The sequence below is a fragment of the Chelonia mydas genome, chromosome 1 (genome assembly GCF_015237465.2).
Source record: "Chelonia mydas isolate rCheMyd1 chromosome 1, rCheMyd1.pri.v2, whole genome shotgun sequence".
Classification (NCBI taxonomy): domain Eukaryota; kingdom Metazoa; phylum Chordata; order Testudines; family Cheloniidae; genus Chelonia; species Chelonia mydas.
Window position 1 is genome coordinate 156003692 of NC_057849.1, and position 27277 is coordinate 156030968.

Sequence of the window (27277 nt, forward strand, 5' to 3'; positions counted from 1 at the left end):
TGTTTGACCTGGGTTTCCTGTTCCATTTTGTTTTGCTGCCTGCTTGAACTCAAAGGGTTAAATCAGACTGGACTTGGGGATTGGCCTAGGCAGAAAACAAAACTAGGATTAACTGATCAGACAGTTTCAGGTACACACCTTCATAACAGCTAAGAGAGCAATGGGGCCATTACTGGGAGATGCTACTTCCAGATGCCAGTGAAATTAACAGGTTTTGTTTTGCCAAAGCTGAGACCTCACAAACTATATCAAAGGGAGGGGACTTCAAGTGACAGGGGCGGGGTGGCCCTGAGAGTGTCTGTAAAACACCTGACAGGTTGAGAGGTCTCAGTCAGAGGCAGAGGAAGCTTGTTGCAAGCAGTGTAGACTGGTTCTCCCAACTCAGAGACGGGGCAAAAGCCAGACCTGCCTGAGCTGTGGACAGAGAGGTTAAGCTTGGGTAAGAGAATATGTGTGTAAGTCTGTTATTTTATATCCACTTCTCTAAGTCCTGTGAATCTTTTGGGCAAAATACATCATGAAACTGGACACCATGAGCCAAATGCACCCATGGTTTAAATCCAGGGATGCACTTATGCTTATGTGTGTTGTAAGCAATGAAAGCCTTACAAAATGTTGATGGCAGAAATGAATTTGTTCCCTTTGAAATTCTTGAGCTTATCAAAATCAGGCAAGTTTAGGACTTGTTCAGCTCTCTGTGCCGTGCCACACAACCAAATACATATTTATACTTACATCTATTAGGAAAAATAACTTCTCGCCTTCTGCTTTTGGTGTGCCTTTGCCATATTTGCGTAACTCTTCAGTTGCTTTTTGGAGTTGAATGTTTATTTGCTCTTCTAAAACAGGCAAAGATTTCTAGGGGAGAAAAAACAACAATACTTGTACAGTTTAGACAATTCCATTCTTTGAAAGAAATAGAATATTTCAGAGTGTGACATGGAGCTTTATGAATCTTGCACGGCCCTTAAACGTCCAGGTATGCTTTGAAGTCTAAACCAACACTGCCTGTACTGAGAAAAGAATGGGGAAGGTTTAAAGAGTGGTGTTCTTCGGTGCTTCTCTTACATAAAAAAAAGCAGTGTTGCTCTGCTGGTCTAGCACAGCATCCTAGTTAGAGAACCAGTGCATCTTAGCAACCTTTTCATTCTTACTAAACAGTTGTTTATAAAAGCACACATAGTATCTGAAATATTTCATATTCACTCTGTATAAATTATTCAGGCTTCCAAAAGTTGACAATGATGATAACACTTCGCTCTAGTTAGCACTATTCATCCATAGATCTCAAAGCGCTTTACAAAGGAAAGCAAGTATCAGAATCCCTACTTTAAAGACAGGAACACTGAGTCACAGAGAGATTACGTGATTTGCCCATGGTTAAACAGTAGGTCTGCTGCAAAGCTGAGAATCGAATACTGGTCAACTGTCTATTGCCGGGTAAAATTTTTTGAATGGTTTATTCACTGAAAAAAGCAGTTTTGGTCGACCCAAAACTATCTGAATATGATCCGATAGTTTCAGGTGGGGAAGAGCTGGACTCTTCTACTTTACTGACAAATTCCAAACATTTTTGGAACCAAAATGAATATTTCCCCCGATTATACCCCCGGTTTGGCAGCTGAACTGAAAAATCAATTAATCTCCCAGCTCTACACCTGACTACCAAGTCAAGGCTCAGTATAGTGGACCATGTACTTCCAGATTGCCATCAGGCAGGGTAATTAAAGCTATTCAGAGAAATAATTTTTACAGGCCCAGTCCTCCAAAACTGCAGGATTGGGTCTTTTTTTTTTTTTTTTTTTAAATGGTTACTGATGTAAAGTGTTTCTTTGTTAGCTTACATTAATGTGTTCCACAAGCTCACTTGTAAGTTTCTCTGCCAAAAAGGGGATAGTGGCCTTGTTTTCATCCAGAAGAACTCTGAAACAGAATAAGGAAGATGAATATTCCGCGCATTTGCTGACTATGACTCGCATTTGCTGAACAAGAGAGCAGTGTCTCCCCAAGTTCTGCAACACAAAGCAGGTAAATACAGTTTCTTCTGATCAAGCAGGGGAATGCTAGTGAAGGTGCAGCCGTAGCCTCACTTCGTCCTGCCAAATCTGCTCATGTGCAAGATTAGATTTGAAATGATGAGCTGTTTGCTGAACAGACTGAGAACAGAAAAAGGTTCGGAACCATAACTTCAGAAAAAGATCATGAGAGAAGAATATCCACATTTATTGCTGTATTATAAGAACGTATGTACTGCTATATTTGGTAGGGATACTGATTCAGAACCACTTTCGGGTTCAAAAATTCTCTTTATGCCTGAAATGCTGAAGAGCAATCATCTGTGGAGGAGAGCGTTCTCCTGACACAGACCATCTCTTTCCTGGGAGTGAGTTTCCCCCCATACTTCCCAGTGGATAGAACGATATGCATGAATGCCTGAGCCAGCAAAGCACTTTAAAGCACGTGCTTAACTTGACTCCTTTGGGACTACTTCAGAGTTTAATGGTCACCACGTTTTTAAATGGTTTTCTGGATCAGGGCTTAAATCAAACTTGAATCTGAAAAGAAGCTGAGTTTAAGAGAAGTTAGTTGACATGTGAACTCTTTCTTGCATTTTGGAAAGCACTACCACACAGACAATGCAAAACAAACAAACAAAACAAACAAAAACCTCACCCCAAGCACCCCAAGCTAAGTTTGAGGATAATTCTCATTGTGGGCCTAACCCAAATCCGATGGGAGTGAGCAGGAATCTTTCCATTGACCTCAATGGACTTTGGATCAGGCCCTTTAACTGTTTGAAAACTACCTAAAATGTTCATGCTGCTCAAAGAATTCTGTCTCCTTCTGGATTGCAGAGGCCAGGGTGAGCTTGTCATGAATGTCTTGCTGCCCACGACATTTAACAATCATATAACCCTTCCTTAGGTGGATGACAAGGTTTCGTACAATATCAACAACTGACGACTCAGTTCCTTTGTCCACCAAATCTGGTTTTGTCAGGATCCCTGTGAAGTAATATGATGAGAAGATTAGACAAGCACAGAAATTAATGATGGGAAAGATCTATTGCGGGTATGTAGTTACCTAATGCAGGACTGTTCCCTGTAACATATGCTAAAGCGACTTCTACAGTGGTGCTGTAAGTTTCCCTGCACCCCCGCATCTCCTCCCACTTTTTCCAGGAACACCAAATTAATAGCAGAGCTTTTACAATATTAACTTTTAATGTTTTCAGTTTTCAAGATATTTATAGGCATAGTATCAATGGCAGTAGGGCCCCAAATTGAGCTATCCCTTTAGTTATCCGTTCCCTTTTATCGGTGTGCAAAATTCATGTTATTCCACAGAGCTTGTTTTTTCCTCATAGCAGGTAACTCTTTGCAGGGTTGGGGCAGGGTGGGAAGAATATTAGAACTCTGTGACCTACCTTCCCCCCATTTGTATTTTTACAAGTATGTCTCACCTAGAGTTCTCTCTCCATCAGGGTCTACCTCTTGAGCCATTTTCAGTGCCTCTGTTGTTGCGATATCCACATTACTTGGCACCACTACCAAATTTATAGTCTCTTGCTTAGCAATAAATTTTTTAATTAGCTTTTTGATCTGTAATAAAATATAGTAAGAAGGAAATGCAGTAAAGTTTGATGTGACAAATGGCATTGGAGGCCAGGCTGCTCATCATCTGACTAGGTGGAATGTCATACGCACGATGGATACAATCATACAATAGAAGCTAAGGTGCAAAGGTCAGCGGCTGAATTCAGCCTGATTATCTAAAGGTAATCCAAATGTGGTACATGCCCCAGAACAGACTGGTTTTATATCAGCCTTGGGAAATGGTCATAAAATTTTACTAGGCCCGGAACACAATCTATTCAATGATGAATATGCTTATGATATTTTACTTGCATTAGAGACAACCAAATGCTATTGTCTATTCACAGCTAAGAAAAAAAATCTAGTGGGATTATATTGATACGTCAAGTTCTGGTAAGATGTAGAGCTAAATACATCTATCTCAAAAGTGTACTTCTCAAAAGAAAGCAAAATGTCTTTGCCTTTCAATGAGAAATTCATGAAAAGTAAAAAGAAAAAAAAGGACATAAATTGTTGTGCAAAAGTCAACATGGTTTCTGTAAAGGGAGATCATGTCTTATTAATCTATTAGAGTTCTTTGAGGGAGTTAACAAACATGTGGACAAGGGGGATCCAGTGGACACAGTGTACTTAGATTTCCAGAAAGCCTTTGACAAGGTCCCTCACCAAAGGCTCTTACATAAATTAAGTTGTCATGAGATAAAAGGGAAGATCCTTTCATGGATTGAGAACTGGTTAAAAGACAGGGAACAAAGGGTAGGAATAAATGGTAAATTTTCAGAATGGAGAGGGGTAACTAGTGGTGTTCCCCAAGGGTCAGTCCTAGGACCAATCCTATTCAACATATTCATAAATGATCTGGAGAAAGGGATAAACAGTGAGGTGGCAAAGTTTGCAGATGATACTAAACTGCTCAAGATAGTTAAGACCAAAGCAGACAGTGAAGAACTTCAAAAAAAGATCTCACAAAACTAAGTGACTGGGCAACAAAATGGCAAATGAAATTTAATGTGGATAAATGTAAAGTAAAGCACACTGGAAAAAATAACCCCAACTATACATACAAAATGATGGGGGCTAATTTAGCTATAACAAATCAGGAGAAAGATCTTGGAGTCATTGTGGATAGTTCCACGCAGTGTGCAGCGGCAGTCAAAAAAGCAAACGGGATGTTAGGAATCATTAAAAAAGGGATAGAGAATAAGACGGAGACTATCTTATTGCCCTTATATAAATCCATGGTACGCCCACATCTTGAATACTGTGTACAGATGTGGTCCCCTCATCTCAAAAAAGATATATTGGCGTTAGAAAAGGTTCAGAGAAGGGCAACTAAAATGACTAGGGGTTTGGAGCGGGTCCCATATGAGGAGAGATTAAAGAGGCTAGGACTTTTCAGCTTGGAAAAGAGGAGACTAAGGGGGGATATGATAGAGGTATATAAAATCATGAGTGGTGTGGAGAAAGTGAATAAGGAAAAGTTATTTACTTGTTCCCATAATATAAGAACTAGGAGCCACCAAATGAAATTAATGGGTAGCAGGTTTAAAACAAATAAAAGGAAGTTCTTCTTCACTTAGCACACAGTCAACCTGTGGAACTCCTTGCCTGAGGAGGTTGTGAAGGCTAGCACTATAACAGGGTTTAAAAGAGAACTGGATAAATTCATGGAGGTTAAGTCCATTAATGGCTATTAGCCAGGATGGGTAAGAAATGGTGTCTCTAGCCTCTGTTTGTCAGAGGGTGGAGATGGATGGCAGGAGAGAGATCACTTGATCATTACCTGTTAGGTTCACTCCCTCTGGGGCATCTAGAATTGGCCACTGTTGGTAGACAGGATACTGGGCTGGATGGACCTTTGGTCTGACCCAGTATGGCCATTCTTATATTCTTAGAAATTTCTTTAGTTTTGACCTATCCTTTTGCTAAATTTTGTCTGTAGGGCTGACCAGCATGTGTTTCATTCTAAGTGACCACCACACTTCTTTTCAGCACTTCCTCCATCAATAACTGTCCTGTCTATTATCTACAACATCTTTAATTCTGGTTATGAGCTAAGTGAACTGTATAGAATATTATTGTCTAGATCCTCCAGCAAAACCTTCTGTTTAAGATAATTTGTGCATTAGATCTCTACTAATGTAATTTAACTGTTTCCTAGCCCAGAACATGTATGTTGCATTACCTGTTCTCCAATGTCTTGTGGCTGATTCCCTACAGCCACCCTAGCAATCCCTGGCAGATCAATCAGTGTCAGATCTGGAACATTCGGAGAGCTAATTTCGAGGGAAATTAATTCCTGGCTAATGCCCACTCCTTCACCAGCCATTGCATCCTGGGCTACAAAGGAGGAAAGGGAAAGAGAAGGAAAGCAAAGTTTAGATCAGCACATATCAGAACTGAAAAGCTCCTGTTGCCCCCTGTTTCTTTTTAAAAAAAAAAAAAAAAAAAAAAAAAGGCATTTTGGGACACAATCCTGCCCAGGAAAAAATCCCATGGAAATCAATCGACTCCTTTTCAGGATTTGAACCTTAATAAAACTTGAAGAATACACTGTCTATAACAGGGATTGGCAATCTTTGGCACGCGGCCCATCAGGGAAATCTGCTGGCAGGCCGGGACGGTTTGTTTATCTGCAGCATCCACAGGTTCGGCCGATCGCAGCTCCCACTGTTCCAGGCCAATGGGGGCTGTGATCAGCCAAACTTGCAGACGCTGCAGGTAAACAAACCGTCCCAGCCCGCCAATGGATTTCCCTGATGGGCCGCACGCCAAAGGTTGCCGATCCCTGGTCTATGAATTAAACTTTCAGAAATCTCAATGTACAAAAATCAAATATCTGGAGATGGCTTATAAAAAATAATAATATAGTGTTACAATAAAATACTAAGTATTACACAATTGATTCATCATCTTCAAAATGCTGGACATGCATTAGTTAATCCTTGACAACCTTGCAAGGTACCAAAGGATTATTTTACACATTCTATAAATGGATGAAGTGAGGCATAGAGATTAAGTGACCTGTCCAAGTTTATATAGAAAATCTGTGGCAGAGCCACAAACAGAACGGAAAGATAGTGAGTGCCTGTACTTTGCTTTAACCATCAGACCACACTGTCTAAATCAAACACCACCTCACAGAAGCTGGCTAGTACATGCGACTGATTTGTTAATTCAACATAACAACACCATTTTATAGCTCTGTATTGCTGCTATTTCTTGATATCAAAGTAAATAATTTCTCATGAGAAACCTTCAGATGCATAATTAGCTTATTTGACTTTTATGTCACTTACCTCGCTACTGTACCAGTTTTTAAAAATTATTTCTTGAAAACCTTTGAGAATAAATGGCCTCCTTCCTTTTATACAGCATCATAATGTACAGTATATCACTGTTGTTACCACTGTTACAAAATTACCATAAATTTGTACGAAGTATTTCATGTAAGGTATCAATAGAAAAGTTATAGACTGCTAAGTATGATAATCCTGTTTATATGCACGAATCATATTTGTATGTGAAGCTATGAATATTTGCTATGTATTTGTATCTCAAACATGTGTGGTGTTCTTGGGTAAACCTCCGCCTCCCAAGTCAGATTTCCATCCGGTCTAACCATCCATGTATTGATGGGCTATTCAAGACACTCAACTCAGCCAGTGAGTTCCTCCTGTAGACATTTCAGAGGGCACCGAGTACGGTGACCATATTTCCAAAAAGGAAGACGGGATATGGCACAGGGCTGGCCCTCCCTCTCCTCCCCATGAGGCTGGCCCAAGCCGCTCACCTGAGCTCCACACCCCAAGGGCGGGGGGCATGCAGGGCTCGGGCGATCAGCAAAACACATACTGGATAGGGTGACCATATTTGCCAAAGGCTGGGGGTGGAGTCTGTCCTCCCCCTCACATTCCTCCGCACACACCTTTTTTGACAAAAGCGGGAATTTGTCACGTTTGCTCTTGCCAACTGATCACGTTGACAAGAACAAATGGGACAAATACTCGCTTTTGCCAAAGACAGCTGGGACAGGGCTTAAAAAAGGGACTGTCCCTGCCAAAATGGGATGTATGGTCACCCTAGCACTGAGGCAATCGCTGCACAGTGACTCAGCAAGACATGTGATAAGGATATGTGACTTAAGAATCCATCTTTTTGCCAGTAACTTTCCAGGCACATGGGCTAAAGTATAAAAAAGGATAATGTGACATCACTACTTTGTCTATATTCCTACTTCACTCCTCTGGACTGTGATTTCTAACAAGGAAGCTTTGAACAAGGGACTGATGACCCCCAACTTATTTGGGTGATCCAGAGAGACTTTTTGCAAGCTAGCAGACTTACCATCACTGCTATGATCCTGACCTCCAGACCCTAAAATCAGTTGTAATGTATATGATCCTTTTAATCATTTAATAACTCTCTTCTTTTATTTTATATCAATAAACATTTAGTTTTAGATTACTAAAGGATTGGCATCTGTGTTGTATTTGGTAAAATGCTAAAGTTTATAATTTAACCTGGCGTGTATGTCTGACCCTTTGGGATTAGAAGAACCTTATGTATGGTGAATCTAGTTTTCAGTAACCTTTCATCATAAAGTCCAGTGGTCTGGGTGATAAGCCAGGGACTGGATGCCTAAGGAGACTGTGCTTTTGTCTTCTTGTTCACCAGTATGGTGATACTTTTGTTACTGGCTTGATCAACTTTAATGACAGAATAACCACCAGTTTAGAGTGTGCCTGTTTCTCAGCAGTCTGTCCTGAGCTGGCATTTGCAGCTATGTCCCACTTAGGCACAGCGACATATACTTAAAACCAAACAGTGTTACGACCAATAACGATGACTGTAAGTATGCAATCTACGACAACAAGGACAATGAAAAGTTAAGCTTCAGAGCATAAGATGATAGCCCTTAGGGGTGGGAGAGATGTTTTCTCCCATTATGTGGAACACTGTACAACTAGCTAACTACATGTTTTTTTGTCTTCCTGTAGAATACTAGGTATTGACCAATGCCAAGTGCAAGATGGTGATTCAGATACACTATGGCCTGAGCTGGTCTGAAAACTCCTGGAGCAAATCACTTTTGATGTAAAATGCTGCAACGCCACTGAGATCAGCTGAGTTGTGCCGGTTTATTCCAGGTGTGAATGTGGCTCCCTGTGTTCTTGGCATTCTCAGCAGTTATGATTAGGGTGTTAATTTGGGAAATGTTATGCTGCCTAACAGAAGGGAATAGAGGATGAAAAGGAAGATCTGATGAATTAAATCAGAATGCAATAAATAGCACTTACCTTTTCTTATTTCTTTTTCCACCACTGAGGGATCATGGAGTTCATCATCTATATCCCGGTAACTAATTTTCCCTTTCCATTCCTGCTGAGGAGCCAGTTTTTTCAGTTTGAGCACTAAGGGACATCTGGTAACAATACCTGCAGTTGTCCATAAAGAGAGTTAATTCTGTTAATGAGCATCCTTGTTACTTTGAATGGGTACAGAGCACACCACAGAATGTAGCTTTTCCCACAGTATGCAGAAGAATGCCCAAAGCATAGGTGGCGCCTATGCTGGAGCACCCACGGGGAAAAATTGGTGGGTGCTCTGTACCCACTGGCAGCCAAGCTCCCCGCCCCAGCTCACCTCCGCCTCCTCCCCTGAGCACGCCGTCCCCGCTTCTCCTCCCAGCGCTTGCCACCGCAAAATTTCGCAGTGTAACAAGCTGTGGGAAGGAGCGGAGAGGAGTGGGAATGTGGTACGCTCAGGGGAGGAGGCGGGGAAGAGGCGGGCCCAGGGTGGGGATTTGGGGAAGAAGTCCAATGGGGCAGGAAGGGGGCGGAGTTGGGGCGGGGACTTTGGGGAAGGGGTTGGAATGGGGGCAGGGCAGGGGTGGAGCCAGCACCCACTGATACCAGGAGAAGTTGGTGCCTGTGGCCCAAAGCTTTCAGTGTGTTCACACAGCTCACACACTATGGAATATCTGAGAGCTGGGAAAGCATGCTGGACATTGGTAGTGCAGTGAGGAAAACTATCATCCCATTTGTATGCAGCACTGCGCAGTGACCATATTTTAAAAGTTCTTTCTGTTTTGAAAGTTTTCACATTTGTTTGAAAGCTATTTCATATAGTTAAAATGGGTAATGGAAACCAGTAATATATATCTGAAGAGAGAGGAAACTTTAAAGGTGTGTGTATGCTAGATGCTTTATACCTTGCACAGCCATTTGAAGTATCATATCCCTTCTATAGAATTGTACCCTGATCCTGTTCTATAGTAGGGACATGATTTTGTATTGTATTGTATAGGATTATTTAAAAAAAAATCTATACATCTGTTAATTTCTACAGGTTTTTAAGAGTAATTTCTATAGAACCTGTTTAATTTTAATAAATGTTAAGGCCAGAAAGGACCATTATGACCATGTAGTCTGACCTCCTACGTAACACAGGTCTTAGAATTGCACCCACTGATGCCTGCATCAGGCCAATATCTTCCTGTCATACTAGAGCATATCTTTTAGAAAAAACATCCAGTCTTGATTTTCATAGAACCCTACTGGTTTCAACTCTATTAATCTCCATGGCACTTTCCCTTAGGAAATAGCAGCTGAACTTGATGGATACAAATAAGGAGGAGATTTCCACTCTGACCTACATCACACCCAGAAGGTGTGAAGTGAAGCAAGGATGCGGAAGAGTGCTCTGGAAGTATTGTGGTTTACCTGCCTTGTCCCTGCCAGTTCTTCTGTTGTTAGAGAGAGCAAAGTGACTTAGAATAACAACACCTCTTGCCGAGCTTTAACATGGTATCTTTTGTAAATACCTGGAACACAATGCATGTGTCTCCTGTTTAGACACTAGCTTTAGCATATACTGTCAGAAGGTCTTTTGCATGCCCATACAGCTGCCTGGGTCACGTGAGCTGCAGGTGGGTGTCCTCCTGTGCCAGCACAGGGTTCATATTCTTCTTCTGTACCAAATGACTGGAGGATAGCTAACGTGATGCCAATTTTTAAAAAGGGCTCCAGAGGTGGTCCCAGCAATTACAGGCCAGTAAGTCTGACTTCAGTACCAGGCAAACTGGTTGAAACTCTAGTAAAGAACAGAATTGTCAGACATATAGATGAACATAATTTGTTGTGGAAGAGTCAACATGGTTTTTGTAAAGTGAAATCATCTCTCACCAATCTACTAGAATTCTTTGAGGGGGTCAACAATCATGTGGACAAGGGGAATCCAGTGGATATACTGTACTGAAATTTTCAGAAAGGCTTTGACAAGGTCCCTCACCAAAGGTTCTTAAGCAAAGTAAGCTGTCATGGGATAAGAGGGAAGGTCCTCTCATGGATTGATAACTGGTGAAAAAATAGGAAATAAAGGGTAGGAATAAATGGTCAGTTTTCAGAATGGAGAGAGGTAAATAGTGGTGTCCCCCAGGGGTCTGTACTGGGACCGGTACTATCTGACATATTCATAAATGATCTGGAAAAAAGGGTAAACAGTGAGGTGGCAAAATTTGCAGATGATACAAAACTACTCAAGATAGTTAAGTCCAAAGCAGACTGTGAAGAGCTATAAAGGGATTGCACAAAACTGGGTGACTGGGTAACAAAATGGCAGATGAAATTCAATGTTGACAAATGCAAAGTAATGCACATTGGAAAACATAATCCCAACTATACATATAAAATGATGGGGTCTAAATTAGCTGAAGAGATCTTGGAGTCATTGTGGATAGTTCTCTGAAAACATCCACTCAATGTGCAGTGGCAGTCAAAAAGCTAACAGAATATTGGGAATCATTAAGAAAGGGGTAGATAATAAGCCAGAAAATATCATATTGCCGCTATATAAATCCATGGTAGGCCCGCATCTTGAATACTGCGTGAAGATGTGGTCACCCCATCTCAAAAAAGATATTTTGGAATTGGAAAAGGTTCAGAAAAGGGCAACAAAAATGATTAGGGGTTTGGAACGGCTTCCATATTAGGAGAGATTAATAAGACTGGGACTTTTCAGCTTGGAAAAGAGACAACTAAGGGGAGATATGATAGAGGTCAATAAAATCATGACTGGTGTGGAGAAAGTAAAGAAGGAAGTGTTATTTACTCCTTCTCATAACACAAGAACTAGGGCTCATGAAATGAAATTAATAGGCAGCAGGTTTAAAACAAACAAAAAGAAGTATTTCTTCATACAACGCACAGTCAACCTGCCCCACCCCAGCTCCCACTGGCCGGTTTCTAGTACTGGAGTTTGAAAACCACTGTTCTAAGATATTGATCAGTGTTTAAAATCTTTCTGTGGCTCTGATGAAGGAAAACTTTATTTTAAATATGAAAATAGAGCCTATGGAAAACGAAATTAAAAGCTGCATCTTGGCATAAGGAATGGTGTGGAATATACTGAAATACTGGATGTTATCAGAAAATAGTTTCATGTGCTTGAAACATTACTGCCCATCAAATATGAGCCACCCTGAAACTGTGGAGGTGTATTAGATTCCTTGTGGAATTTCAGTAACATACTCACTGAATGCGGCAACCCCACTGAAAACATGGCTAAGCTAAAGTATCAAGTCCCCTTTATATCCTTCTGTGATTGGAATTGGGTGCTGGTTATGAAGAGATCTAACAAATGATTTCTTGAACTAAAAAATGTTTCCTTAATATGTTTCCTGATCTGTGTAGATCAACCATAATGATTAAGCAAAAATTAGAAATACTATATCAAAAGTGATAAAAATTCAACATTTATTGAGGAATTGAAAGATTTTTCAACTGGTAGGGAGTTTGCAGTTTGTTTTATTTAATGTAATGAATAAGGATGTACATCCTTCTGAACTGCAAAAAGTCCCTCTTACCTAGTAGAACACTTCTAGATGTTTCCCACCTGACTGGAAAAAATGACTTACTGCCCAGGGATATGGTCATAACTTGAACTGCTCAAAAATTTTCTGACAATTTCCAGCAATGTTCTGAATCAGAAAATGCTGATTCAACAAAATCAAAATGTTCATGGAATCATAGAACTGGAAGGGACCTCAAGAGGTCATCTAGTCCAGTCCCCTGCACTCTTGGCAGTACTAGGTATTATTTAGACCAGTCCTGACAGGTCTTTGTCCAACCTGCTCTTAAAAATCTCCAATGATGGAGATTCCATAACCTCCCCAGGCAATTTATTCCAGAGCTTAACCACCCTGACAGTGAGGAAGTTTTTCCTAGTGTCCATCCTAAACCTCCCTTGCTGCAATTTAAGCCCATTGCTTCTTGTCTTATCCTCAGAGGTTAAGAAGAACAATTTTCCTCCCTCCTCCTTGTAACAACCTTTTATGTACTTGAACACTGTCTCAGTCTTCTCTTTTCCAGACTAAACAAACCCAATTTTTTCAGTCTTCCCTCATAGGTCATGTTTTCTAGACCTTTAATCATTCTTGTTGCTCTTCTCTGGACTTTATCCAATTTCTCCACATCTTTCTTGAAATGTGGCACCCAGAACTGGACACAATACTCCAGCTGAGGCCTAATCAGCGTGGAGTAGAGCGGAAGAACTATTTCTCATGTCTTACTTACAACACTCCTGGAAATACATCCCAGAATGATGTTCGCTTTTTTTACAACAGTGTTACACTGTTCACTCCTATTTAGCTTATGGTCCGCTATGACCCCCAGATCCCTTTCCGCAGTACTCATTCCTAGGCAGTCATTTCCCATTTTGTATGGGTGTAACTGATTGTTCCTTCCTAAATAGAGTATTTTGCATTTGTCCTTATTGAATTCCATCCTATTTACTTCAGACAATTTCTCCAGTTTGTCCAGATCATTTTGAATTTTAATCCTATCCTCCAAAGCACTTGAAACCCCTCCCAGCTTGGTATTATTCACAAACTTTATAAGTGTACTCTCTATACCATTATCTAAATCATTGATGAAGATATTGAACAGAACTGGACCCCAAACTGATCCCGGCAGGACCCCACTCATTATGCCCTTCCAGCATGACTGTGAACCACTGATAACTACTCTCTGGGAACGGTTTTCCAACCAGTTTTGCACCCACCTTATAGTAGCTCCATCTAGGTTGCATTTCCCTAGTTTGTTTATGAGAAGGTCATGTGAGACGGTATCAAAAGCTTTACTCAAATCAAGATAGACCACACCCCCCCATCTACAAGGCTTGTGACCCTGTCAAAGAAAGCTATCAGGTTGGTTTGGCACAATTTGTTCTTGACAAATCCATGCTGACTGTTACTTATCACCTTATTATCTTCTAGATATTTGCAAACTGATTGCTTAATTATTTGCTCCATTATCTTTCTGGGTACAGAAGTTCAGCTGACTGGTCTGTAATTCCCTGGGTTGTCCTTATTTTCCTTTTTATAGATTGTCACTATATTTGCCCTTTTCCAGTCTTCTGGAATGTCTCCCGTCTTCCATAACTTTTCAAAGATAATTGCTAATGGCTCAGATATCTCCTCAGTCAGCTCCTTGAGTATTCTAGGATGCATTTCACCAGGTCCTGGTGACTTGAAGACCTCTAACTTGTCTAAGTAATTTTTAACTTGTTCTTTTCCTATTTCAGCCTCTGATCCTACCACATTTTCACTGGCATTCACTATGTTAGATGTCTAATCACCACCAACCTTCTTGGTGAAAACCGAAACAAAGAAGTCATTAAGCATCTCTGCCATTTCCACATTTTCTGTTGTTATTCCCACCCCCCATCCATCATTGAATAATGGGTCTACCCTGTCCGTGGTCTTCCTTTTGCTTCTAATGTATTTGTAGAATGTTTTCTTGTTACCCTTTATGTCTCTAGCTAGTTTGATCTCGTTTTGTGCCTTGGCCTTTCTAATTTTGTCCCTACATACTTGTGTTATTTGTTTATGTTCATCCTTTGTAATTTGACCTACTTTCCACTTTTTGTAGGACTCTTCTTTGATTTTTAGATCATTGAAGATCTCCTGGTTAAGCCAGGGTGGTCTCTTGCCCTACTTCCTATCGTTCCTATGCAGTGGGATAGTTTGCTCTTATGCCCGAAATAAAGTCTCTTTGAAAAACTGCCAACTGTCTTCAATTGTTTTTCCCCTTAGACATGCTTCCCATGGAATCTTACCTACCAACCCCCTGAGTTTGCTAAAGTCTGCCTTCTTGAAATCCATTGTCTTTATTGTGCTGTTCTCCCTCCTACCATTCCTTAGAATCATGAACTCTTATCATTTCATGGTCACTTTCACGCAAAACTGCCTTCCACTTTCAAATGCTGAACCAAATCAAATCTAGAACAGCCTCTCCACTAGTAGCTTTCTCCACCTTCTGAAATAAAAAAATTGTCTCCAATACATTCCAAGACTTTGCTGGACAATCTGTGCCCTGCTGTGTTACTTTCCCAACAGATGTCTGTCTAGTTGAAGTCCCCCATCACCACCAAGTCCTGTGCTTTGGATGATTTTGTTAGTTGTTTAAAAAAAGCTTCATTCACCTCCTCTTCTTAGTTAGGTGGTCTGTAGTAGACCCCTACCATGACATTACCCTCATTTTTACCCCTTTTATCCTTACCCAGAGACTTTCAAGTTCTTCCTGCTTATTCCCCATACTTTTCACATTAGTATACAGACATCTAAGATACTGAATTGATTCCTTCCCCCCCCACCCAGTTCTGTGTTGTCTCTCCTTTATCTCCTTTATGTTGCATGGGGATGTGTTGATTTAACCAAAATTTAATTTAGAAAAACCTAAACTATTGACTTAGATTTTTTTTCATTTCAGATGACTTTTTGTTTCAATTTTTATTTTATATTCTAAGTTATAATAGAACATAAAGTCAACACTGAAACAAAACAAAACATTTTGATGCTACTGAATCTAACTGTTTCAACTGACCCAAAATAACGTTTCCAAAAGTTGTTTTACAAATAAATCTGAAATACTATGTTTTATTCCCGCATGGAATGAAAGCAAATTTCAAAATAGTGGAATTTCCCACAAAAGGGATATTCCAGGTGCCACACAGTTCTCATCATAACAGCGTTTTCTGTATGATGGGATAGGGAAAATACAAATTCTTTTGGGTTGTGTCAGGGATGAATCTAAACCCAACTTTCAGTGTCCCCAAACTGACATGAATTACAGAATATCAGATAGAAACACACCACTGCGACTCGGGGAAGAGTCAGATTTCTGAGATGAAAAGCTGAAAGGTAAATTCTTACCACTGCCTCTAGGGAGAGCAACTCCGGACAGGGCTTCTAGAACCGAGCTTTTTCCAGAACTCTGGTCTCCAATCACTGCAATTGCTGGCAAAGCCAGGTCCTTTTCTACTCCGAGCGTTCTCAGGGAGTCAATGAGATCAATACAGGGACGGATTTTCTCCTCATATTGGTTGTACAAGGTGTGTTCTGCGTTCTGTAAGAATAACGTTACATTTCATTTGAGCTCATTTCACAGAATCAGGCAAAGTTAAACATGTCTGTGCCATAAATGATGTACATCATCAGCAAACTGTCCTTCACCCCACCATACCACTAGCTTTGTACTGTGAGCTACAAGCCTTCTGTAGTATTCTTGACAAGGTAAACACGTTTCTGTAAATTCAGCAAAATTTATCTAATTTACACCAATGGCAAATATCCATTGCAAATTACTGAATTTTATAAATTAGCAAGTGAATACACAATAAGAAAAGCAAGAACACCACCCCATCAAATGTCCTTTCTTCAGTTATTTTTGCTAACTGCAGTTTTTTCTTTTATTTATAATGCACCATACATTTACAGTGCAAATATCTGTAATTAAAAATAAATATAAAGTGAATACTGTACACTTTGTATTCTGTGTTGTAATTGAAATTAATATATTTGAAAATGTAGTAAACATCCAAAAATATTTAAAATAAATGGTATTCTATTGTTTAACAGCGTGATTAATCACGCGATTAATTGTGATTAATTTTTTTAATCGCTTGACAGCCCTAATGTTATGATATAACAGGTCAGGCAACTTCCTATCTTAATCTAAAATTTGGTATCTGTGTATAGAGCTAAAAAGCTAAATTCTTATCTTCCACCCTTAATTAAAAACACTATTTCAGGAAATAAACATATCAAAACACAAATTCAGAATAGCTATCTTTAGTGATAAGTCAGACAATACTTATCACCAGGGGAAAATATTTTTGAACCCCCTGATCATAACTGCAATGATTATTATCTAATAACTTTATTATTTAACTGGTTTATTAACTTTAATATAAACTTTTCAAATGTCTATTCTGATTTTCTCAGTGTTAAACATAAGAAATATTAAATAAGAGTCCTGGTATTTCTATCAATTTCTATCGAATACACTGGAGCCTCATGTAGAAGAACAAAAACCCAAATACCATGATACCGGTTTAAAGTTTCTAATTGTGAATATTTATTAAGATATACATTCTAGGGGAAAGTTGGAGTCAGGCTGTGGCCCTTCTATTTTCTATGCCTACGTATTTTTTTACACCTGCAAATGAAATGCAGGTGCAAATCTTAGTAATTACATGACTGCGCATTAAAATCTTAGAAGAGGTGTCAGGTGTGAGCAGGATTGGTGCCCACACTTGCACACACAATCACACACAGAGACAGAAAGAACTGTTTTGATCTGTGTCTGCAGATTGTGTATGCAGAAGTGAGCCCAGACCACTGAAAATTCAGCCCTGACAGCAGCTGAACATTAATCTCAGAGGAGTCAGTTTTCACTCAAATGCCAAATATATGACTTGCCTTATTCTGTTGCTCTTGGAAATTATATATTCCCCCTTGCCGTTTCATCTTTTCTTGATGATATTCCTCAGACTCTGCCCATTGGACTGCTGCTGTGTGTCTCACACAGCAGCCCTGGGACTTGTTCATTAACTGTCTGTCACTGAAAGCAAATGTCTGGTCCAGCAACTCTTCCATACGGCTCCTGAAATGATAGAAGGGCTCGAGTGGATTCAGCTCTGCAATAGTAATAACTATGGACAAAGTCAAAACCATATTGTTATTGGTTGGGCCAGATCTCTGCTAGAATCAGCTCATGTAGTTCTTTTCAAACCAATGGATCTGTGTTGGTTTGTACCAGCCGAGATTCTGACCCCTTATTTTGCTCCTGCGGGAATTCTGTGCCAAAAAATTAAAAATTCTGTGCATATTCTAAAATTCCACATATTATATTTGTCAAAATAACACAGTATAATCACACCAGTTTCAATTATTTTGGTAATTTATTTCAAAATACCTGTCAGCAGGTAGGTCTTGAACAATACAGACAACAAAAAAGATTCCCCCAGATGTAGAGAGCTAAAGAAACCTCTGCACGCACATGATCCGCACTGCAGGATCAAGGTATAAGTGACCCTAAAGTAGGGGAGATGGGGAGGAAGGAAGAGAGCACATTAGTCAGTTGAGAGACTGCATTAGCTTAGTGGGGGCTGTCCCCAGCCTCTTCTCAGGGAGAGGTGAGAGTGCTCCCTGCTTCTCTCAGGTCAAACAGACCCCAAGACCCACTTAGCTGCGCCTAGCACTCTCCCTTCTTTCACTCTCCTTCCCTCAGGATCCTTGTCCCAGGGTCTTTTCTCCCTCAGCTGCTTCTCCCACACTCAGTGCCCCCTCCCGCAGGGCACAGCCCTGGGCCCTCACCTCTCCCTAGAGATTGACTACCCTTTCCCATCCCACTGGCCCCCCCCCCCAGGTTTCAACCCGCCCCCCACCACTGGGGACTCTCTGCTTCTGCCCCCCAACCACCTCTGGGGCCCCTGTGCTTCCCCTCCCACCTTGACTGACTCTTTACTTGCCTGCCCCATCCTCAGAGGCCCTAGTGCAGTGGAGGAAACTGACCATGGGAGCTGCAACCGGACAACCCCAACTCCTGGAGGAGGGGATCTGCCTGCGTGCTGCAGCAGGTAAGAGCTCCAATGGGGGCTGGGGCATGTGCTGCAAGCAGACCTCTGGTGTGAAACTTGGGAGAGGAGGGAGGAGCCCCTCCACCCTCCTTAAATGACGCCCCTGGCCAAGGCTCCCCCACAGCTGCTTGTCTCAGCCCCAGCCCAATTAATTTTTCAAAAGGACGAATCTGGACAACTTTTGGCTGACTCTTTACTCTGGAGGCTCTGTTTCTTGCGGCCACTCCCTTTGCTTAAAAGTGGCCTGTAAAAGAACAAAAAAGGGGTTGTGGCCTTTTTGCTGCATTATATTATGAAAAAGAGAACTGGAAGTTTTTTATTTTTTCTTTTCCTGTTTAGTTTTAATGTAGTAAAAATTCAGGTTTTGTCTCTCCTCCTTTTCCTGGAAGAATGTCTGAATGGCTGGAGAAACAGGAGGTTTATGATCTCACAGTTACTATGGCAATTAGACTGATTGAGAGAGGCAGTGATTTTTTTTTCTTTAGTGTAGTTGGTTTAAAAATGGAGGGGGTGTTAGTTTTACTAAAAACCTACTTAATTGAGATGCTTGAAAAAAGGAGTAGGAAGAAAAATTCGTTAGTGGAAGTATAACTCTCATCCCTTTAATTAATGGCTGACCCAGACTTCTGGGTCTTCTAAAACAAGCCTTTAGCAAAATTCGGAAGACTAGACTTAACATTAGTTATAGTTCTAATGTATAAAACCAGCAGGAAAAAAAACAGAACTTTTAAAAAACACCAGCCATTTAGGGTTTCTTTATACTTCATAAACAAGAAAAAATGGTACATGCCCAATTTCACTTTTAAAGTCACCTTAAATCAACACTTTGCAGGCCTTCAGTCCGGGCCCTGAGGCAGCTAAGCTAGCCTGGGTAGCAATCAGTCCCAAAATGCTCCTTAAAAAACCTGTTAATCTGTGGAGATATCTCATCCAAGGAAAAATACACGGTTGAAATAGGGACATCATAGTAGTAGTAAGCTCTATGGTTGAGACATGGCCTTACTTTAGTCACTAAATCAAGCAGCTATTGAAACTGAGTGCACAGGGGACCTGACTGTTCAGGGCCTGGGCGGGGTATTGCCCCCCAAACCGTATACCGGTCCCAGCGCGGGTGGCAGCCGCTCCACCCATAGGCGCCGGCGCCCGCGCCCCTGCCTCGCCCGCAGCCCTGTGCGGGGCCAGCCGTGCGCTGCGCCGCAGGACGCCCGGGGGCGGGGCTCTGGGGTTAAACCAGCGCAAGCTGCGCGCCCGTGTCTCGGGCGGCGGGGGGGATTTAACCACGGAACACGCAGCGCCTTGGCCCGGGGCCCCTCTCATCGGCGCACCCCCTGCGGGGGGCTGCCCCACAGGACGGGGGCTGCAAGGGTGGAAGGTGTGCGGAGCAGGGAGGGAGGCTCACCCGCAGCCACAGGGGAGCAGGCGGGAGGTGCGGGTGGCGGGGACGCGGGCCGGAGGACTCAGAGGCGCGCCGCTTTGGCGGGGCTGCCCCCCGCTCCTCCTAAGTCCTCCAGCCCGGCTCGCAGGACCGGATTCAGAAAGGGGGCGGGGCTTTAAGGGCTGCAGGGCGGGGCTCCGGGGCCCACTTCGCGCCGGGCTGCAGCCCCTAAAGCGCGTGGGATCCGGCCCTGCCGGGCAGGGGGGAGGCAGCTCTGAGAATCGCGGCCAAGGGGAGCCGCGGGGGGCGCTGCCTGCGGGGCACGCACAGGGCCGCGCAGCGCCTCCTGCACTCCCCACACCGAACGGGAGCTGCCCCAAGTTAGTGCTCCAAACCCCAGCCCTGAGCCCCCTCCCTCACCCTAACTCCTGGCCAGACCCCCCCAGCCTGCTCCCGCACCATTGCTCCCACCCACACCCTGCACCCCAACCCTGAGCCCCCTCCCGCACCATTGCTCCCACCCACACCCTGCACCCCAACCCTGAGCCCCCTCCCGCACCATTGCTCCCACCCAGACCCTGCACCCCAACCCTGAGCCCCCCCCGGCACCATTACTCCCACCCAGACCCTGCACCTCCAGCCCACTCCCTCACCCTAACTCCTGGCCAGACCCCCCCAGCCTGCTCCCGCACCATTGCTCCCACCCAGACCCTGCACCCCAACCCTGAGCCCCCTCCCACACCATTGCTCCCACCCAGACCCTGCACTCCAACCCTGAGCCCCCCCCCGCACCATTACTCCCACCCAGACCCTGCACCCCAACCCTGAGACCCCCCCCACACTATAACTCCCACCCAGACCCTCCACCTCCAGCCCACTCCCACACCCTAACTACCTCCCAGACCCTGCACCCTGAGCCCCCGGAGGAGAATGCAGGAAAAAAAATGAAAACCGGGGCTGGGGCCGGGGGGAGAGATAAGAGAGAATTCCTGCCTCTCTCCCTCAATCCCTCGGGGTGGGGGGGCAGGATCTAGGGATGGGATATGTTGGTCCCCTCCCAGGGCAGGGATACAGGATCTAGGGAGGTCCCTATGGGGTGCAGGGGGTTCCTGGAAGGTGAAGGGGGGTCTGTTGGTCCCTCCTTGAGGCAGGGGGGATGGGATATGGGGGGGTTCCCCATGCGAGTGCAGGGGTGTCAATGGGGCTGTGGAGGCGGTCTGTCAACCGGTAAACCTGGAAGTTAGACTTATACCCACTATTAATAGTATTAAGCCCTCCCTACAACCCCCCCAAATTTAGAAGTCAAACTATGCCTATGTCTAAATCCCATCCTCTTTGTTATACTTTAACTTCACACAGCGTCCCACAGGAGATCAAAGTCGGACCAGATGTAGTGTTCACAGCACTGAAAACTATTAGAGGGTTATCCAGGCTGTCTCTCTCTCACACACTCATCTAAAAATGCAGTGCACTTTAACAATTTAAAACGTTGGCTCCCAAGCACATCCTCAAAGAGGTAACAAACTTTGTATTTATTTTGCATCCTGTATCATTATGCTGGTAGAGATACTGATAATTTTATAGGGAAAATGCCTATGCCCAATAATTCATTTATTCCTCTCTTATTTCAGATTTCCTTGCAGTGTCTGCCAGCCTACCCACACTTAGCTATGAAAAGAGATGAATTAAACATACCCACAAACTTTTAAATACTTACTGAGAAGAGGCGAAAGAAATTCCTTCCTGTATTGTGCTTGGTTCAAGAAAAAACTAATACAGAATTCTTTTGTTCTTAACCTTGTCACCAGCTCCACCTACAATACATGACAGAAAACAGGAGAAATGAAAGTTACTCAAAAGCTTACCATTTGGTGGCAGCACTGTGAATTGATTTTGCAATGCAATACATTTTCTTTCTTTTACACTTTTGTCATTAACTCCATCCACATTCTCAGGCAGTAATCAGGGGAAATGCTAAGATACTCTTTCAAGTTAGTTTCATCACTGTAAATTAGTTTCACAATGGAATTCATGTTTCCAGAATCAGTGTTGCATTTACTCTCACATGTTCATAGAATCATAGAACCTGGGTTCTATGACTGGAAGGGCACTCAGGAGGTCATCTAGTCCAACCCCCGGCTCAAAGCAGGATCAATCCCCAACTAAATCATCCCAGCTAGGGCTTTGTCAGGCCTGACCTTAAAAACTCCTAAGGAAGGAGATTCCCCCACCTCCCTAGGTAACCCATTCCAGTACTTCACCACCCTCCTAGTGAAAAAGTTTTTCCTAATATCCAACCTAAACCTCCCCAAACTGCAACTTGAGACCATTACTCCTTGTTCAGTCATCCTCAATAAGGATTCTTTAAAATACAGCCAGCTCTCCTGGACTCCTTCCCCCTCATGGGCAGGATCCCCTGGGAGAACAACATCAGTTCCCTGAGGGAGTAAAAGTCTGCTTTTCTGAAGTCCATGGTCCGTCTTCTGCTGCTCTCCTTTCTTCCTTGTGTCAGGATCCTGAACTCTACCATCTCATGGTCACTGCCTTCCAGGTTCCCATCCACTTTTGCTTCCCCTACTAATTCTTCCCGGTTTGTGAGCAGCAAGTCAAGAAGAGCTCTGCTCCTAGGTGGTTCCTCCAGCACTTCCACCAGGAAATTGTCCCCTACACTTTCCAAAAACTTCCTGGGTTGTCTGCACCGCTGTATTGCTCTCCCAGCAGATATTGGGGTGATTGAAGTCCCCCATGAGAATCAGGGCCTGCGATCTAGTAACTTCCGTTAGTTGCCTGAAGAAAGCCTCGTCCATCTCATCCCCCTGGTTTGGTGGTCTATAGCAGACTCCCACCACGACATCACCCTTGTTGCTCACACTTCTAAACTTAATCCAGAGACACTCAGGTTTTTCTGCAGTTTCATGCTGGAGCTCTGAGAAGTCATACCGCTCTCTTACATACAGTGCAACTCCCGCACCTTTTCTGCCCTGCCTGTCCTTCCTGAACAGTTTATATCCATCCATGACAGTGCTCCAGTCATGTGAGTTTCCCACCAAGTCTCTGTTATTCCAATCACATCAGAATTCCTTGACTTTGCCAGGACTTCCAGTTCTCCCTGCTTGTTTCCCAGGCTTCTTGCATTTGTGTATAGGCACATAAGATAACTCTCTGATTGTCCTGCTTTCTTAGTATGAGGCAGGAGTCCTCCCCTCTTGCGCTCTCCTGCTCGTGCTTCCTCCTGGCATCCCACTTACCTCAGGGCTTTGGTCTCCTTCCCCCGGTGAACCTCGTTTAAAGCCCTCCTCACTAGGTTAGCCAGCCTGCTTGCGAAGATGCTCTTCACTCTCTTCGTTAGGTGGAGCCCCTCTTCCTAGCAATCCTCCTTCTTGGAACACCATCCCATGGTCAAAGAATCCAAAGCCTTCTCACCAACGCCACCTGCATAGCCATTCGTTGACTTCCACGATTCAATGGTCTCTACCTAGGCCTTTTCCTTCCACAGGGAGGATGGACAAGAACACCACTTGCACCTCAAACTCCTTTATCCTTCTTCCCAAAGCCACGTAGTCTGCAGTGATCTGCTCGGTGTCATTCTTGGCAGTATCATTGGTGCCCACGTGGAGGAGCAAGAAGGGGTAGTGATCCGAGGGCTTGATGAGTCTTGGCAGTTTCTCTGTCACATCATGAATCTTAACTCCTGGCAAGCAGCACACTTCTCGGTTTTCCCAGTCGGGACAGCAGATAAATGACTCAGTCCCGCCTAGGAGGGAGTCGCCAACCACCACCACCCACCTCCTTCTCTTGGGAGCGGTGGTCATGGGAACCCCCATCCCTAGGACCGTGCGTCTCATGCCTTCCAATCGGCAGAGTCTCCTTCTGTTCCCTTCCCTCAGATTTATCATCTAGTCACTCTCCCCATTAGTACCTGTGGAGAGAACATGAAAACGGTTGCTCACCTGTATCTGCGTTGCTGGTACATGGATGCTCCTCTTTCTTCTTCTGGAGGTCACATGCTGCCAAATTTCTTCACCGTCCGCCTGTCCCCGCTGCGCAGCCTGCTATGATTCTTCAGAACATTGTGCCCATAGGAGTATATCCTGACGTCTGTCCAGGAAATCTTCAGGTTTCTCTTATGCAACGCAGGGTCGATACCTGTTGCTCCAGACTTTGAACCTTCTCTTCCAATATGGAGACCAGCTTGCACTTTGTACAGACAAAGTCACTTCTGTTTTGTGGAAGAAAGACAAACATGGCACATCCAGTGCAGGTCACAACAGCCGATCGCTCACCATCCATATTACCTTTCTTTTGCGAGCTTCCTCAGCTGTTGCAGGCTTCTCTGAGTAGTTATTGCAAGATGTAAGCCTCAGTGGGCTCTCCCCAGGTGAACTCCCAGTCAAATTCCCTCTGTTAGCCTCTCTGCTGTTCGCCGCTTAGCTGGTTCACAGCTGGCTGCCTCTTTTTAACAGTCAGGCCCCCTCAAGGCCCACCTGGAACAAAGCACCCCCAATTCACGCTTTGCGAGCCATGTTGTATATGGTTAATGCAACTTATATTTATAGACGGCTGCAGTTACTGCTCTTTTTTAATACAAGGTGGCAGGGTCTAGTGCAGGGGATCCAAAGCTTTATAGCAGTTGTGCTGCCTCTCAGTCTCACCAACCCAAGAAATCAAAAATAACGAATCAGGTCTCCAAAAATCAAGAGATTGGATTTAAAAACCTTGATTTTAAAGAATGCTGGGTCTTTTTATTTGCCTTTGGGGTTTTTGAGCCTTTAGATTTCATGCATACAAGCTTTTCCCTGCAACCAGGAGGACTAGAAACCAACTTTAAAATGAATCTGAGGTTCCTGACTCCAGGAGCTGGGGGTCTAAGAAAATCAACAAATCATCATGAGCGTTGGCACCACTGCTGTAGTAAAGAGAAGACCTGGACAACAATGCAAAACAAATGAATCCACACCCAAATCAATTTCTGATCCACTCAAAAAATCAGTCTTAATGCCCCCCCTTGCCTATTCAAAAACCAATTTCCTCAACAATAACAGTCAAACTCGCCAAATATACAAACTCAGGCCTACTCCCCCCCCCAGTCCATTGTCACTTCAGCCTCCAGATTCTTTCCTCCTCCTCCTCGTCTCCTCTCCATGCAGGGTCCCTCGCTCCAGGTTCCTGCTCTACTTCCCCTTACTCCCATCCAGGCTCCCTGGCCTCCTTTCTCTTCTTTCCACACTCCCCTGCCAGTTCTCCACCCAAACTCCTTTTTTTTTTCTGCCCAGCCTAATCTCCCATGGAGGGGCCCCAGCACCTGGGTCCCCAATTCATTCCCCCTCTCAGATGCAAAAGTATCATTATTATTAGGACTGGGCGGGAAATGGTTTTTCCCTTCCCATGAAAATTTCAAGAAATTGAAAAATTGTCCCATCCCGAATCAGGATGGGTAAGGTTCCTCAGGTCTCCTTTGAGGAGCCCCCTTTGGTGGTAGCGGGGGGTTGGTGCTCGCGTCAAGTGGGGTGATCAGTCATCCTGGTTCGCAGCTGAGTCATGGGGCAAATGGCAGTTCCAGCGTCCTGGATGGGGCCTAGGCTAGTAAGAAGTCTGTGGCTCGGGGCTCCTGCCCAAGGACTAAACTGACAAATAGTCAATAGCTCAGGCCTTCTGCAATGCGCTCTCTGTGGGATATTTAAGTAGTAGTTTAATTCCTCTGTCCAGATGTGAAGCGTAGTGGGTGGGGGTGGGCACATGGCGTCACATTCCCCCAGACTTCTGGCACCCTTGTCATGAGGTCTTAGATCATCATATGAAGAGGAATCCCATTTTGCTTCCTGTGTCAGGAAGCCCATCAGGTCTGGGGTGGGCTCTGTCCCCCAGGATGTTCTGAGGGAGAGCAGTTCAGCTGCTGAGCTATCTCCCTCCATGATTGAGAGCCCTGGCTTCATCCGTGGTAGATCTTCATCAAAAGAAGCTGAGGAGCTCAGGTGAGAGATGGACCCTCCCAAGAATGAGGGACATTAATATGGGACAGCACTTACAGGGACATTCCTGCCTGTCTCCCTCATGTGTGCAATTATCCCCCCTGCCATATGTATCCCCAGTCTCTCCCACTGTCACCCCCCCCACACACACACACACATACAGCGTGGGGGAAGACAGAAGCCATCCGTGCTCCCCTCATCCATAAAACACCTCGTAGTGTTCTCCATGTAGGCCTCTTGACTCCCCATCAGCAGAGGGGGAGACATAGAGCTGAAGCTGTCTGAGGCCCTGAGAGACCATCACCAGCTCTAATCTCCTGGCTCCATCCTTGTCTGTTGAGCCTTCTGCAGATCAGCAACAGGGATTCCCACTCTGCCAAACCTTAGGTGATTCATCTTCACAACAGGAAGGCAGCAGAGAGGCCGATGATGTCCTTTGGAGCCGGAAGAGCTTATGAGGGGAGCCAGAGATGTGTCCCCAAACTCCTCTATAATTGCAAGCTTCCTGACTGCCTGCATTTGATCTCATTCTCCCTGCCACACGCCCCTCCTCTCTCTCCTCCAATTGGGAGGATTCGATCCCTTGTTCACATCTTTGGCTGGGGGGAAAAAATCTGTTTCTCCAGTGACTGGGTTTCTTGGGATCAAGTTACATCTATCTCTGTGGTGAAAAAGGCAAGCAGAACTTCCTTTTGTTTAAAGGAAGTGTATTGTTCCTACTGTGCCTGACAAGCTCTCCTAAGCATGCCAGATATGAAGAACCACAGCATCCTCCCAGGCTGCCTGGCCCAGTAGCTAAGAAACCAGAGTGGGACACAAAAGACCTAGATTCTAGTCCCAGCTCTGCCAATAAGCTTGTGTGTGACCCTAGGCAAGTCACTTCACTGCTTTGTGTCTTGCAACTTCCACACTCCCTCATCTTTGCTTTCTTTTCCAGTTCAATTGTAAGCTCTTTGGAGCAAGAACTGTGCCTCATTATGTGTTTGCACAGTGTGTAGCACAATGGGAGCCCAGTACCTTTTGGGACCTCTAGGTGCTACAAATAATTAATAGTAATGTTGATGATTAGCTTCATACAACTATATTTTGGTACTGTGCACCAGATGTCACTGGATGGATTCCGCTAGATGATATTAACTTTATTTCTCTATTGTTTTTTTTCCCCACTACAAAATGGACAAAAAACCCCCAAAACTTTAGAAACTCTGAAAAAACCCTTTATTTTTATGGCATTATAAATCAGCAAGCCCCTGTCCAAATCACTTTACATTTTCCAGAAGAATTCAGTGGCAGCCCAAGACTTAACCTATCATCAGTTTGGAGGCTAAGCTGTCTTTTATTGTCTTTCTCTTTTTAATATTTTTATTATTTATTATTAAGGGGTGGGGTGGGGGCAAACTCAGACTTATCATGAA

The 27277-nt window shown here is 43.7% G+C and overlaps 1 protein-coding gene and 1 long non-coding RNA gene across 6 annotated transcripts in view; one reads left to right on the forward strand and one right to left on the reverse strand.

The window, feature by feature from the left end:
* Positions 1-21712, reverse strand: part of LOC102941574 (interferon-induced GTP-binding protein Mx2) — a 32215-nt gene extending 10503 nt beyond the window's left edge. The window contains exons 1-9 of one of the 4 annotated variants that reach the window (XM_007064472.4): positions 21611-21712; positions 17359-17542; positions 15811-16003; positions 8897-9034; positions 5782-5936; positions 3464-3602; positions 2807-3005; positions 1845-1923; positions 736-858 (exon numbers count right to left, since the gene is read on the reverse strand). In XM_007064472.4, the coding sequence (XP_007064534.3) occupies positions 736-858; positions 1845-1923; positions 2807-3005; positions 3464-3602; positions 5782-5936; positions 8897-9034; positions 15811-16003; positions 17359-17535 (1203 nt within the window). In that variant the 5' untranslated portion in view covers positions 17536-17542; positions 21611-21712. Of the gene's footprint in view, positions 1-735; positions 859-1844; positions 1924-2806; positions 3006-3463; positions 3603-5781; positions 5937-8896; positions 9035-15810; positions 16004-17358; positions 17543-17854; positions 17871-19330; positions 19478-19917; positions 20056-21610 lie in introns of those variants that run through there. The other 3 variants (XM_037903693.2, XM_043538201.1, XM_043538202.1) reach the window with 3 other exon arrangements.
* Positions 19797-21815, forward strand: LOC119566767. Of its 2 annotated transcripts, none has more exons than XR_006287940.1 (3): positions 19797-19890; positions 21253-21409; positions 21525-21815. It is a non-coding gene; the product is annotated as an uncharacterized LOC119566767 (long non-coding RNA). The 2 variants fall into 2 exon arrangements; XR_005226080.2 differs by lacking the exon at positions 19797-19890 and adding an exon at positions 20087-20273.
* Positions 21816-27277: the final 5462 nt, after the last annotated feature.